The 13,954-nt window shown below is 59.5% G+C and overlaps 2 protein-coding genes across 3 annotated transcripts in view; one reads left to right on the top strand and one right to left on the bottom strand.

The window, feature by feature from the left end:
- MEAF6 (MYST/Esa1 associated factor 6) overlaps positions 1–3,390 on the top strand; it is a 33,673-nt gene extending 30,283 nt beyond the window's left edge. The window contains exon 6 of one of the 2 annotated variants that reach the window (XM_042951476.1): positions 3,064–3,390. In XM_042951476.1, coding sequence (XP_042807410.1) covers positions 3,064–3,067 — 4 coding nt within the window. In that variant the 3' untranslated portion in view covers positions 3,068–3,390. The other variant, XM_042951472.1, reaches the window with a different exon arrangement.
- Positions 3,391–4,413: 1,023 nt separating this feature from the next.
- ZC3H12A (zinc finger CCCH-type containing 12A) lies at positions 4,414–13,434 on the bottom strand. Its single transcript, XM_042951887.1, has 6 exons — positions 13,302–13,434; positions 11,984–12,455; positions 7,430–7,569; positions 6,712–6,946; positions 6,161–6,267; positions 4,414–5,982 (listed from the first exon to the last, which is right to left on the bottom strand). Exons 2-6 carry the CDS (start codon positions 12,373–12,375, stop codon positions 5,108–5,110), a joined length of 1,749 nt encoding a protein of 582 aa, XP_042807821.1. The 5' UTR covers positions 12,376–12,455; positions 13,302–13,434; the 3' UTR covers positions 4,414–5,107.
- Between the last annotated feature and the right edge of the window lie 520 nt (positions 13,435–13,954).

Below are 13,954 nucleotides of genomic sequence, written 5' to 3'. Positions count from 1 at the left end.
ACACACGCATGTGGCTTTTACAAAAAATGGTGGCATACGTTTTTGATCTAGTAATCCAGCTTGGAAAGTGTTCTGTAAATGCAGCCGCCTCACTTCTGTCGGCTACTTCACATTCCTTTATATGCTTACACCAAAATTTATGTAACCGGTCTTCTGATGGCATGAATGCTCTTTTCCTTCTTTTGCCATTTCGGGCAGTATCATGGCGCCTTCGGCTTTGCAAACAGGATTCTTAGCAGTGGGATTGCTGAGCTGTAGAGAATGTACCAAGGGGTTAAAACACGGATCTCACTGTGATTTTTATCGCCCCAATCACTTTTGAAATGTGAATGCTTTGTTTTTCTCCCTTTCCTTATTCCTCCAGTTCCTGAGGATTTTTCTTGGGTTATTTGTTACCCATAGGAGTTGGAATTTTCTGGAGCTTCCCGTTTTGTAGGAGGCGTGACCGTGACGTCTGGTGCCGCTTTGCCAGGTGGAGCTGCAGACGCCATTAAGAATTCCCATTTTGGGGGCACCTGGCTGGCTTAGTTGGTAGAACTGACTTTCGATCTCAGGGTCATGAGTTCAAGCCCCGCATTGGGCATAGAGCTTACATTAAAAAAAAAAAAAAAAAAAAAAGGGCACCTGGGTGGCTCAGTCAGTTGAGCGTCTAACTTCAGGTCATGATCTCACGGTTCGTGAGTTCGAGCCTCACATCTGGCTCACTGCTGTCTGTCAGCGCAGAGCCCGCTTAGGATCCTCTGTCCCCCTCTCTCTGCCCCTCCCCCACTTGCGTTCTCCCAAAAATAAGTGTTACCAAAAAAAAAAAAAAAAGTATTAAAAAAAAAAGAATTCCCATTTTTGCCTTAGCACTCTCCATATTATTCTCTTTAAATTCTTGTTTTCAGATCCTATTGGAGATGCTTGTCTCTTGGCATTTCGTTCAGGCCAGTGCTGGTGGCTGTGAGGGCTGAGCCGCCCCCTGCTGCACAGACAGTCATACCAGGAGGTGCCAGCAGGTGGCAGGCAGAGCACCATAAGCACCCCTGGCCTTCAGTGGGGCTCTTCTCTGGACAGCAGCCAGAATCTGAGCCGCTGGACCCTTCCCAGACCCAGCAACATGTCGGAGTCAGTGTGGGTTGCTATGGGTTGCCTGATCCTTTTCTTCCACCTTTGCAGCCATTTCTTACATGGGCAGACAACTTGAGATGGCCAGCAGCTGCCTTGAGAAGGGCTCCAGGAAGCCACATCCTAGGAGGACAGCCTGAGGCCTCCTCCCCATCCAGGAACTAGCTGGAAGGATTTACATATCCTGGCCTGGGATGGCTTGAGTTTCCTTAATTGCAGGGCTTTCCTTCCTGTCTTTTTCAGCCAAATCTCCCACACCCTTCCCTTGAACAAGGAGGTCCCCTGAACAGGCACTTACTCACTGCTCTTAACTCCACCCACTCTGCTCTGGTCTAGGGGGAAGAAAATGAGCCAGAGATTTGAGAAGCCCCAGAGAAAGAGTGCTAGGATCCTGAGACCGCCTTGTTTGGGGGCAGGAGCCCCCAGGGGACCAGGAGCCCCCAGGGGACCAGCCGGGCCTGGGCTTTGGGCTGGTGGCTCCACCACCCTCCCCACACCCACCTCCTAGATTTGTGTTTCACTGGGTCCCAGTTTCTCTGATGGAGGCCTGCCCACCCCCTCCTTCTGGGCCGGGGGCCCTGCCCTTCTCTGTAGGGGAGGGGACATGAGAGAAGGAAGTGGCAACTGCATGGTCAGCAGTGGCCTCTTCTCAGCCACTGCCCCACGCCACCCTGAGGGAGACCAACAATGTTCGAGGTGCTAGCAGTCTCGGGGTGGGTGGCCTGGGAGAACCAGCTACTCCCCTGGAGCCTCAGAGCCCTCCTGCTCCTGGCTGAAGTTCCCCAGCTCTTCGGAGACCACTGGGTGTTCCTCAGGCTAACAAAGTGGGATGGGGACAGAGTGGGCAGGGACTCTCATCCGTTGGGGGCCAGGTCATTCTCTGCCAGGGAGGCCAAGGTTTCTGGAGTCACCCTGTGCCCCCAGCAGGATTAACCCGCATTGAGACAGCTGGCAAGGAGACTCAGGGCCTGGCCCCAGCTGGTAAGAGCCCCAGGGTCAGGTGGGGGATGTGTGGGAGGGGGTTCGGGAAGGGCTGGCAGGAGGCCATGCACCGGGAGCTCCCCAGGATCATTTCCCAACAGGGCAAGGATTTGCATACTCACTGGTTTCCCCACCAGCTTCTCAACTTCTAGAACCAGGAAGGCAGAGGAGGAAAGGGCATGCGGGCAGCCACCTGAGTCTGATCCTCTCCACGCCTCGGTGGCTTGAACTTCTGTCTCAGGATCAGTTCCTGCCCTGGCACCCTCTCCTTCCCACGAGCCTGTGGGAACCTTACAACTCTTTTGTGAGGCAAGCCAGGGAGCTGAGGGAAGTGAGCGGCCCAGGGCCACACGGCCAGGACTTTTCCCTCTCAGGCTGGCACCACACCAACTGAGGTATCCTCTTGTCAGTCTAGAGAGATGCAGGGATCCTTGTGTCCCTTTTACAGGTGGGAACACTGAGGCCTTGTGAGGAAAGGTGCCTCAGCGGGCAGGGCAGGAGGTGGTGCGGAGCTTTGCAGTGACAGCCCAAGTCATGGGAAAGATACATCCTGGGCATCGGGCCTGGCTGCCAGATTGAGAAAGAGGCCCTGGACAGAGCAGCTCCAAGCCCCGGATGGCTGGCACAGCCAAGCTGGGTGCAGGTGCAGGCCGTCAGGACCCTGGACTGACTCAACCCTCGCCGGAGCCCAGACTCGGCTGGCACCTGCCTCATGGGCTCTGCTGTCCTTGTTGGTGCCGGTCAACGAACCAGCAGGGCCAGGCACAGCCTCTAGACATTAGCCACCCCCGGTCTAGCCCCGTTGCCTGCTGCCGCTGGCCTGTAGGACCCTTCCCCCATCCCTCAAAACACAAGCAGCAGCTTCCTGTTCCATACAAAGCAACAGAGGCCCATAAAAAAGCCTTTTATCTGGAATACAGTCCTTGATGGGAAGAAAGTATTTTATAAATAAGGCAATGACATTTCTTTGTGCAGATAAAACCTTCGAAGGAGGCTGGAAGCAATGGGCACGGGGCGCCTTGAAGAGCAGGTGTGGAGGCTTCGAGATAATGTTTGCTGAGTTCCTTCCCACCTTGCGCCTGGGTTCCTGCCCAGTGCAGGCTTCTAAAGAATGTTCAGGGTGAAGAACGAAGCGGGGGCCTAATGTGCAGGGAGATCGCCAGTGTGGCATTTTCCTCAACTTGCCGCACAGCTGTTCTGTGCTAGAACAGTTTCTAAAAAAAATACAGATACTATAAAAGCTTCATAAACAATAAGTACAAATTAGGTGAGATGTTCAAATATAGAATTATTAAAACTGTATTTTTCCATTTTGCCCTGTTGATGGTGTTTGGGGATCATTTGACAGCCCCACTTTTCACTTAAATATTTAACATTCCGGGCGCCTGGGTGGTTCAGTCGGTTAAGCGTCCAACTTCAGCTCAGGTCGTGATGTCACGGCCTGTGGGTTCCAGCCCACATCGGGGCTCTCTGCTGACAGCTCAGAGCCCAGAGCCTGTTTCAGATTCTGTGTCTCTTTCTCTGCCCCTCCTCCGCTGGCGCTCTCACTCTCTCAAAAATAAACATTAAAAATTTTTTAAAAACATAAAATATTTAACATTTATATCTCATTTATCCATCTGGGGGAAAAAAAAAAGAAAAAATTCATATATTCCTGGCTGACTTCCTTCTCGGGGCAGATAAGAAGGTTGAAATGGTGAGGTGAACACAGCCCACAGAGAACGACGCCAGAGGCTCTTTAATGAGCACTTACTATGTGCCAGGCGTTGGGTCACGCACTCAACAAGCATGCTCTTGTGTACCCCCTACAATCCTGTAAGGTGGGTACATTATCACCACTTCGCAGATGAGGAAATGGGAGACCCAGAGTGGGGTGGTCACTTGCCCCAGGTGACATAATTGGGGTGGCAGAGCCAGTTCTTGAGTTTAGGACCAGGACCCCTAACCTCCCGCTTGGAGGTTAGCCTGGCACCGCCTCTCCAGGCTGCCCCCTAGGCGCCCCCTGCTCCGCTGTGCAGCTCGGCCCCTAGAACACCACAGTGTCTGGGAAGATGGTGCCTGAGCCGAGCACCCAAGGGCTTCCCCACCCCCTTCTCTCCCAAACTCTCCTGGAAGCCCTATTCTCAGCCAGATAGTTTTCTGCCCTCGGCTCCGGTCCCAGGACGGAAAAGGGGAACAGCCCGATCCTGCCTGTGTCGCCCCACCGCCTTCTCTCAGTAAAGGAAGCCTCCGCCCCCGGGGGCTGAGCACTTTGGTGCCCACCTGCCGACCTCTCCTTGCCCAAAGGCCGGCTCAACCCCCGGGTACGACAAAGACCAGCATCTCTTAAAGGGGCTCACATTGTACTTTATTGACGTGTTAAGGGAGCGCAAGGACTTCCACTTAAAGTAGTTAACATGACACCTGTACAACACCAATACGTGTCCCCACCCTCGGGGAAGGGTGAGAGGACTCAGTATAGAAGGAAGGGAAGAGGGGGTAGGGACAGAGGGCCCTTGGCCCGCTCCCCCCACCCCACCCCCCGCGGGGGCAAGGGCGCTGCGAACAGAGTGGGTCAGAAGGTGGGTTATTAAGAAGCATCTTGCTTACTAACATGAGGCCCGGTGCCCTGCGAGAGCACTGATGAGGCCTCATTGGCGTACAGGAGGGGCCCTTGGAGGGCAGGCACACAGTGCCTAACTAGCCAGCCGAGGCCGGCATCCCAGGGGTGGGGCGGAGGTGGGGGGTCGTGCGCAGGGCCCCCAGCCCAGGCCTCTGCTCCCCACCACCTCCCTCCCCGCCCTCTGAGAGAAAGGAGGGTTTGGGCTTCAGCCACGGACTGACGCCTTTAAGGCGGCGTCTCCTTAAACTACAGATACAATGTGCATCAACAGGGTGATCGTTCCTGCCCCACTCGGCAGCCGGCTCCAGGTGCCAGGTGGGCCAGGACCAATCCTACAGTATCTTTGGTTTGTGGGTTCCCTTCCCTACTTTACTCCTCCCTCTGTCAAGCCTTAGGGCTGGCAGCCGCACGGCTGGGTCACTCGCTGGGGTGCCCGGGCTGGTAAGAAAGGATCTCAGCAGCCAGCCGCTGGGGGTCCAGGAGCTGAGGGAAGCGCCCCATCACGGCCTCCACCAGGTGCGGGGGAAACACCCCGCACAGCTTGATGTACACACTGGCTCGCTCCTTGGCTAGGCTCCCGGCCCCGGCCCACGGGCCCCGGTCGGCCCCTGGGCCTGGCACCTGCCGCTCCGGCAGGACTGGGGTGGGTGGGGGCAGCTGGTACGGCTCAGACCAATACTCTCGGGGTGGAAAGGCAGCTGGCGGCGGGGCATAGTCAGCAGGGACACTGAAGTGGCCGGCACCCACGGCCCGTCCAAAGGTAGGGAAGGCTGGAGTGGCCGGGAGCTCGGCCCCGTAGGGGCCGTAGCCAGCATAAGGGCCCCGAGGCGGGCCGGGTTCTCCAGGGCCTCCTCCTCGGACCCCCCACAGTTCTGACATCTGGCTCTCCAGGGAGCCGATGCCTGAGTCCAGGCACTCTTGGGAGTTGTATGGGAGAGAATCCAGCGTCTGTGGGAACCAGTCTGCGGGCCCAAAGCTGCTGCCGCTGCGCCCGCTAGGTGGGAGGCTCCTGCCCGCTGGGGCGAAGGTCTGTGTCAGACCCTCTCGGTGCGGCCCTGGCGATGCCCGGGCTCCCAGCTTCTTCCCATCTAGGCTGCCCTGCTCATGCTCTGCCGGCAGAGAGCCGGGCTGGGATGAAGGTGAAGGCCGCCGGCCACTCTTCTCCTTGCTCGGGGCCCTAGGGAGTGAGAGGAGGGCACTGGCACGGAGCTCATCAGCCACAGAGCGCTGGGGGCGGCTGGGCCGCTCTGGGTGGAAGAACCGGCATTTGATCCCATAGGTGCATTTCCTCCCTGGAAGAAAATGAGGGGGTGTCTAAGCAAGGGGTTCCAGAACCAGGGCTGGGAGGGGGAAAGGTGGGGCACAAGAAACGTGGGGCTGGGTGGGCTCGGAGAGGAAGCACTCGGGGGCCCAGGCTGCCTTGGATGAGAGAGGAAGGGGAAGGAGTGAGGGGGCAGCTGGGTCTCTTACCATAGGGACACGGCTGCTTCCGGTGCTCGGCTGTGAGTGGCTTCTTCCGCAGGAAGTTGTCCAGGCTTGGCCCGTGACGGCCCAAGGGGTCATCGGGGGGCATGAACCTGCAGGGTAGGTGGGAGAGCAGCTCCGGAAACTGCTGTTCGTCCTGCAGGACACCTCTGGGCCCAGGGCGGGAATGCCCCAAGGGAGGAGAGGAGGACCCCGCCAGGGCAGTTCTCTTGCTGGGCACTCCCTGAGGGCATGGGGAGGCCAGCAACCTGAAAATCTGAAACTAAGGCTGCATCCATCCGCCAGCCTCTGGCCAGAGAGCGAGTGCTGGGAACCACTGACCAGATCCTATCACAGAAGCTTCGGCAACTCCACATTCAGATCCCCTGGCCTAGCCTGGCCCCTTTTACCTGGTGGTGAGTCCCCTGCACTCACTCCCAAAGCTGCCTGGATACAAGGCCGCAGCCCCAGCAGAGCTCCCCGCAGCAAAGCCCCGTGCCAGAGGACACGTCTGGCTTCTCCCCCGGGACCCCGGGGCCCGGGAGCCAGGAACGTACTTGTCGTTGACGAAGGAGTACATGAGCAACCGCTCCTCGATGAAGCGCTTCCACTCCTGCCGCTCGCCCTGGAGGTCCCGGTACGTGTCATTGGAGACCACGATGCCGTCGGACTCAAAAGCCAGCTTCACGATGAAGCGGTCGTCATAGCACACCACGCGCTTGCCGCCCACCCGGCGCGACGGGGTGAACACCAGGATCTTCTTCTTCTCCAGTTCCCGCAGGATGTGCTGGTCTGGGAGGCAGTGGCAGCACAGGTCAGAGCCCCATCTGGACCCAGAGCCTCTGGGTGGCCAGGCACAGGAGCTCCGAACTCCAGGTACACCAAGGCAGGCAGGGGCAGAGGACAGCAGAAGCCAGGAAAACAAATGCTGGTCCTTGGGGCGTCTGGGTGGCTCAGTCGGTTAAGCACCCGAGTTTGGTTCGGTCACGATCTCACAGTTGGTGAGTTCGAGCCCTGCGTTGGGCTCTCTGCTGTCAGTGCAGAGCCCGGAACCCGCTTGGGATCCTCTGTCCCTGATCTCAGTGCCCCTCCCCGCCCCCCTCACTCATGCTCGCTTCCTCTCTCAAAAGTAAACAAACAGTAAAAACAAAAGCAAAAACAAACCAAGCTGGTCCCTGCTTGAGGCCCAGAAGTGGTCAGTCACACCCAAACCGTCTCCCTGGGGAAAAAGCCCGGCTGGGGCAGTGCACCCCCCCACCCAGAGATGCCACTCACCTGTGATGGGCACGTCAGGTCGAGGCTGCTCCTTCCTCCAGGATGGTACAAATACCGTAATGTCTGTGTGGCCCCGCTCCAGAAACCAGTTCACCGCCAGGAGGATGCCCCGGCAGGAGAACACCTCCTTATTCCCGTGGCTGGGAAGAAGAAGGGGCACAGGGTCAGCCCTGGAGGATGGCTGGCCTGCCATCCCGAGCTGCAGGCAGGAGGGCGTGGCTCTGCGGGCCCCTGCCCTGGGCTCAGCTCACTGCCCTCTGGCCCAAGGCCTGCATTCCCTGCTGGTTCCCACAGCGTCCGGGATGGCCAGACCGGGGACTTTCCCTGAAGTTCCATCTCCCGACAGTGAGGAGACGCCCAGGAATCTGGCGGCACCCGCTTCCCATGTGGGGGAGGGTCAGGCCGCTTGCAACACACCTGGGGGTGGGGGAAAGGCTCTGGCAGCCTTCTGGTTCCCGCCCCACCCGGGGGTGCTGGGACCACGGGGACGTAGATGCACACAGGCACACTGAGTCACCACCCCTCCCTCGGCCGCTGGGCGGTGCTGCGGGTGGGGGTGGGAAGGGACGAGCCCCAGCTAACTGAAGAGAAACCAGATTGTTCTGGATTAAACGTGGATTAAAGTTCAGTCCTACACAAGCCCCAGGGGCTGGGACTCAGGAGGGCGAAGGGGAAGGAGCCAGGATCCATTGTCCAACACAGGCCGGCAGTGACAGAGTGGGAGAGGCCACTGAGGAGCCTTTCAGTCTGAAAGTGAAAGGGCATTGCTTTTCCTCCCAAGACTACCAATTCCCCCAAACGCCCAGACCCAGACCGCCCTGTCCTTTCCTCACCCTTCTGGGGAGGGCATGACCTGAGGCAGAAAGACAGTCAGGAAGACACCAGGGGACTCTCTCTGTTAGCAGGGGAGCTGGAGATGGGACACTCCCTGCTGTGGTCTGATGACTGGATTTCACCCCGTCCAAATGTGGCTGGATCCAGAAGCCAGCCCCGAGGGGCTGCTAGCTTGCTCTGGCTCAGTTTCCGTATCTGTAAAATGGGCCTGGTAGCCTGCAGCCTCTGTAAGAAGGGCCCATGTCAGCAGCATAACTTTCCTGTTTGCTTGAGGCCAGAGACAGTCCAGCAAAGTGGAGGCTTCCTGGGAGGATAAGAGGAGGCCAGGGGACCCCCCCAGGGAACCCTGGGTGTTGTAGAAGGGCTCTAGGCCCAGGCTGGGGGCGCTGGACGGGACCAGCTGCAGCTCCCTCCTCAACAGCCCCTGCCCCTCATTCACCCCTCCGTGAACAGCTCTCAGTCTCTTACGCTTGGTGAAATTAAACAGAATAAACGTTACACAAAGGAGGCAAGGCCACAGCCAACCACATCCTGTGGGTAGTTTTGGGGTGGGTGATAGCCCCACGAGAAGATAGAGAGGCAGGTGGGGCAGCTGCAGGGCACGGAGGCTGTCTGGAGGATAGGCTGGGGCTCCCGGGTCTGAAGGTCTCCATAAATCGTAGGGGGGCAAAGTCCAGCTGAAGGCAGCGCTCATCCCTGCCAGGTGGCGGGGCCTCCCCACTGTCCACCAGGCTTCTTTACAATAAAAAGTTCACATTTACTGAGGGCTGTGAGCCAGGCTCTAACCAAAGTGCTTAACACTGAATTGTCAGCAAGCCTCTGAGGAGGGTGCTATCATCAAAGGCCCCTTTCCCCTTCATTCAGATGAGAAGACTGGTCTACAGAGCACAGAAGTTGTGGCAATGGTGAAACAGAGACGCGAGCCCCAGGCCTGTGCTCATAACCACCACGGGTGCTGATGCTCAGACAGGTACAAAGTACCAGCCCTGGCCTTGGGGCAGATGGCGGTCAGCGGGCACCAAGCTCCCATTGGGGGCCAGATGAGCCCCGCACCTTCTGTCTTCATCCTTAACAAAGCCACAATGAAGGAAAGCCAGGCTCTGCGACTCACCCAAGGTTCCCTAGCTGGTGGTAGGAGACAGAACTTGAACCCACATCTGGGGCTACTGGCTTGCTGTTCTAGTCCCTTAACAGCAAGACCTGAAGTTTATCTAGCAGAAGGAAAAGCCCTCAAATTTGAGTCTGAACAAAGCGCTAAGAGGTAGGGGCAGGCTGGGAACAAGAGACAAGAGTGCAGCAGGCAAACTCCTGCTCTTTGGGACCCGTGTGAAACGGCACTGCCTCGGAGAAGCCTCCCTGACCTTCCAGTATGGCTCAGGTCCCTGGTTTGTCTTCATGATGCCCCTCCCTGGGCCTTCTGCTGTCTCCGCATTGGGAACGTGATCATCCCCTGGCTCGGCTCCCTGGCTCAGGTAAGCAGTCAGCACATGCACCCACTGACCTGCTTCTGTACACACGTATGTACGTGCATATGGCCCATCCGAGGCCAGCATCTGCCAGCCCTAGGACTTCATGCGATGCCATAGCTTTCAAGGACAGAGTACTGCCTCTGGGCATCAAAAGCCTGAGCTGGGGACAAGTCTGCCTGCAGCTGTCCTAGCCCCGAAAGCACTCCTGAGGCAGGTAGGGAGAGCCTTGCTCTTGGCAGGAGTAGAGCCCATGATGTAGTCCCTCAAGTCAAGCCAGGCCAGGAGTGCCTCCCTAGAGCTAACTTTAGTCCCTCTTGTTGCAATGGAGGAAGCTGTGCTGGCACAGGAAAACCAGACATCCTCCCTCCCCCACCGCAGTCCCATTCGCCCAGAAGGTGAGGGAACTGGCTAAGATGTGTGAGGATGTAGGGACTCCGGCTCAGCTGCTCCCACCCTAGGATAGAGGGCAGGGCTAGGCCAGGCTACCCAGGTAAAGAGATCTGCCCGGGCTGGGCCCAGCTACAAGAGAAAAATTCCCTTAGAAGGAAACAGAGGTGAATTTCCCCACGATTTGCATACGGTGGGGGCTGGTCTGTCTGCCCTTGGGGGCGAGGGCGGCAGGGCAGGAACCCAGCAGCAGCTGAGACAGGAAGTTTGAGGCAGGAATTCCCCTCCTGCTACAGCCCCAGCTCAGAAACCCCCAAGGCGGTGCCTCTCCAGCCCAGCTCCCCTCGGGGCCACCCCCCTCCTCCCGCCCAGGCCCCTCCTCCTCCTGCCTGGATACAAACACACACAGCACATGGCTGCCCCTGGGGAGGGAGGGGGTGGGAAGACAGTCCTTGGCAGGCAGCCTTAGCTTGGTGCAGCCCACCCAAGCCTCCAGGGGAAGAAGTCACAGACCTATATGCAGCTCCTCGCCCAGCCACAGGCTGCTGGAGCCTGAGAAGGGACCCCTAATGCTCAAAGCACAGACTGTAGCCAGCTGCCGCTAGCCGTGTGGCAGCCAGCTCTACCCAACCTCCCACCTAGGCTCAGCCCATTTCCCAGACGGGAAGACTGATCCAAAGGTGGCTAGAACAGGCCACCTGCATCCGTACTGAGCTGGGCCAGGACCAGCCCTACAGCTGACTTGGCCCAGCTGGGCCGGGAGTGGGAGGGGCTCTGGGTACTGAAGCCTTAGGCAGCCCACCTGGGAGACCCCTCTGGCACCAAAGAGCCCTCTCCAGGCCCCACCCTGAGTCTGGGGTCTCCCTCTCCACGCCCATTGGAACTTTTCCTGGTGAACGATCCACCCAGCCCTGACTCAGCAACCACTTTGGAAGGACCGGGAGAAAGCAGGGCCAGAGGGAGCAGCCTGGATTGAAAGCAGGCTTGTGCTCCGTGGGGTCAGTGACAGCCGTGGCCCCTGGCTTCACCTGCCCCCATTCCCTGTGACAGTCTTCGTGGAGAGGGGACTGTTACTGGGATGGAGTCCTGGCTTTGGCCCTGGGGCCCAGGTGCCTCATTTGCAGCAGAGGCAACCCAAGTCACAGCTGACCTGCCCACACCCCCCATGTAAGCCAGATCCTTGAGGTCACTCTTGGTCACAGCGACAAAGGCCTCAGTACCTGGGCCTGCTTCCTTGGGGGTCCAGGTCTGGGACAACAAGGCCTCAGAGGCCCCAGACCCTAAGTAACAGCAGTAAGAACAACTACAGCTTACTGAGCTTCCGTCTCTCTCCAGGCTCTGTGCCGCCCCTCCTCACAAATGTCACCTGAGCAGGGGTTGGCTGGGTCTTACTACTGAGCAGAGAAAGCTCACGGACATCAAGTGACTGGCTCCTACACGGAGGAGCTGGCCCCACACTCTACTCTCCTTACACCAAGCTGCCTGATGTCACAAGAGAGGAACTGAGATTGAGTGCTGGCCTTCAGGGAGAGACGTAGTGCATAAGGTGGACTCCAGAGACAGAAGGGCTTAAGTTCGAATCCTTGCTCTACCACTTACCAATACTGAGCCCATGAGCACGTCTTTGAGCCTCTGTTCTCATCCCTAAAACATTCCTAACAGACCCACTTCCAAGACGCCATAAGGATTAAGGGAGTCTCTTGGCACATCGTAGAGCCTCAATAAAAGGCCTTCCCTTCCTCTAGATGGGTCTGTGAAAACAGGTCACACTCCTTCCTGAAGGCCTCTTTACCACAGGTGTAGAGACACATGGCCACCATTCCCAGCCACAGGCCCTGGTCTTAGCCCCAGAAATGACACGTACCTCATGGCCACATTGCTCCCATCAATGACCACAGGCCTCAGGTCACTGCCCTCCTTGTTCTCCTCTGGGGGCGAGGGCTCCAGGGTGGGAGCCTTGGGGGTGCCCCCACCCCGGGGGACCAGGGGGAGCTGAGCAGAGGGGTCCGGGGAAGCCTGGCGCTCCCGCTCGGCTGCTGACCCATGTTTGACCAGCTCGCCCAGCACCGTGTTGGTGTCGGCCTGTACCCCCAGTTTCTGCAGGACACTGTGGATCTCAGCAGATGAGTAGCCTAGCTTCCGAAAGAAATCAACCTTCATCTGTAGTTCCACAGCCGATGCCTCCTCAGTGCTGGGCTCCTGATCCGGCCTGGGAGTACCTTGGCAGCTACGACTGTCAAGTTCCCACAGACTCATGGTGGGGCTGGCTTCCTGAGTGGACCTCTTTCCACCTGCCACTCACAGCTCACACCGATGGAAAGCACCTGTCACAGCTCCTGTAGGACAACCACAAGAATTAAAGTTAGGAGTGGCTCTCTCTCCTACCCCTCTCCAGCCCCTACCCCACCCAACAGGTTGAGACCACACTGACTGGTGGCAACGGGCAAAGCCGGCCGCACGTGTCACCTCTCCTACCCTCTCGAAAGCTGTCCCAGCTAGAAGTCATCATTCCCAGTATATACAGGATGAAGCTGAGCCACAGACTTCAAGAACTTGCTTAAGGTCATCCAGCTGTTAGCTGGTGGCGCAAGGACTTGAACTTACGCTGTCTGACTCCACTTCCTACCCCGCCCCTAGTCCCGTGGCAACCCTGGGGAGCCAGAAGTCCTGGGAGGCCTCGGAGGACGTCGCCGCGCCCCCACAGCTGCGGGGCGGGGCTCTCTGATGGAAACCCGGGGTTGGAAGGCGCTGGCGGGGGGGAGGGGGTACCGGGGGCTTCCCCGCTGAGGTCAGCGCCTCCGCCCGCCCCGCGCTCGGAGCCCAGGCCGAGGAGGCGCAGGGCCCGCGGCCGGACTCCCCGGCCGGGGGGGGGGGGGGGGGGGGAAGTTTCCGAGGCGACCCACTGGCGAGAAAAGTTGCTGGGAAACTCTGGTTGGCCGCCGGGCGCGGGTGACGCGGAGGCTGTCGCGGCCCCGAGCTCCGCGGCCCCTCGGCCTCCCTCCGGACCTCAGCCCCCCTCCCCGAGGCTCCCCCCAACTTGGGCTAAGTTAGAGGGGTTCCCGGGGACCGGCGAAATCGGAGAGACCCGCCCCACGTCCCTCCCGTCCGGACCGGCCGGAGCCCTCCCCGCGCCGCCCACCCTCCCCCGGGGTCCGCGCCCCCCGCCCCGCCACGCGCCTCACCCCGCCGAGCGCCAGCCGCGACCCGCGGCGTCTCCATGGGGCCGAGTCCTGGGGGCGAGGCCGGTGGCGCCTTTATACGGAGAAGGCAGGTGGCGTTCGGCACCGTGACGCGGAAGCCGGGCAGGGGAGGCGGCTGCCGGCCCGGGCGGCAGGGGGCGGAGCGGCCACCGCCCCTTCCTGCTCCGCCCCCGCGGCGCCCCGCCCCGGCCTCCGGCCCCGCCCCCGCAGCCGGTGCGCGCCAGCCGGCCCGGCCCGAAGGGGGGCGGGGACGCGGGACGCCGCACGCAGGACGCGGCACGGGGCCCCCGCGGCGCCGACGTCCGCGGGACCGGAGCGCACAGCCCGCCGGCGTCCGGGAGGCGTGGGCCGAGCCAGGTGCGCGCGGACTCACCGGAGTGCGCACAGCGATGCGAGGGCCGGTACAGGTACAGCCACGCACGTTCAGACCTAGGAGCGCCCGACAAGTCCGCCCCGACCGACCACGGGACAGTCACGGTCGCGCTGAGTGAATCAGGTACACAGAGGTTGGTGTACACAGCGTTGGAGGTAGGTCCATAATTGCAAAGACAGGCACCTTTCAGACTGAGACAGGGACAGTCAACAGGCACACCGTGACTGGAGCAGGTACACAGCGGTGGGGTCGTGGTGAGGAC

This window comes from Panthera leo, chromosome C1, assembly GCF_018350215.1.
Source record: "Panthera leo isolate Ple1 chromosome C1, P.leo_Ple1_pat1.1, whole genome shotgun sequence".
NCBI lineage: Eukaryota > Metazoa > Chordata > Mammalia > Carnivora > Felidae > Panthera > Panthera leo.
This window is presented reverse-complemented; position numbering and strand designations above follow the sequence as displayed.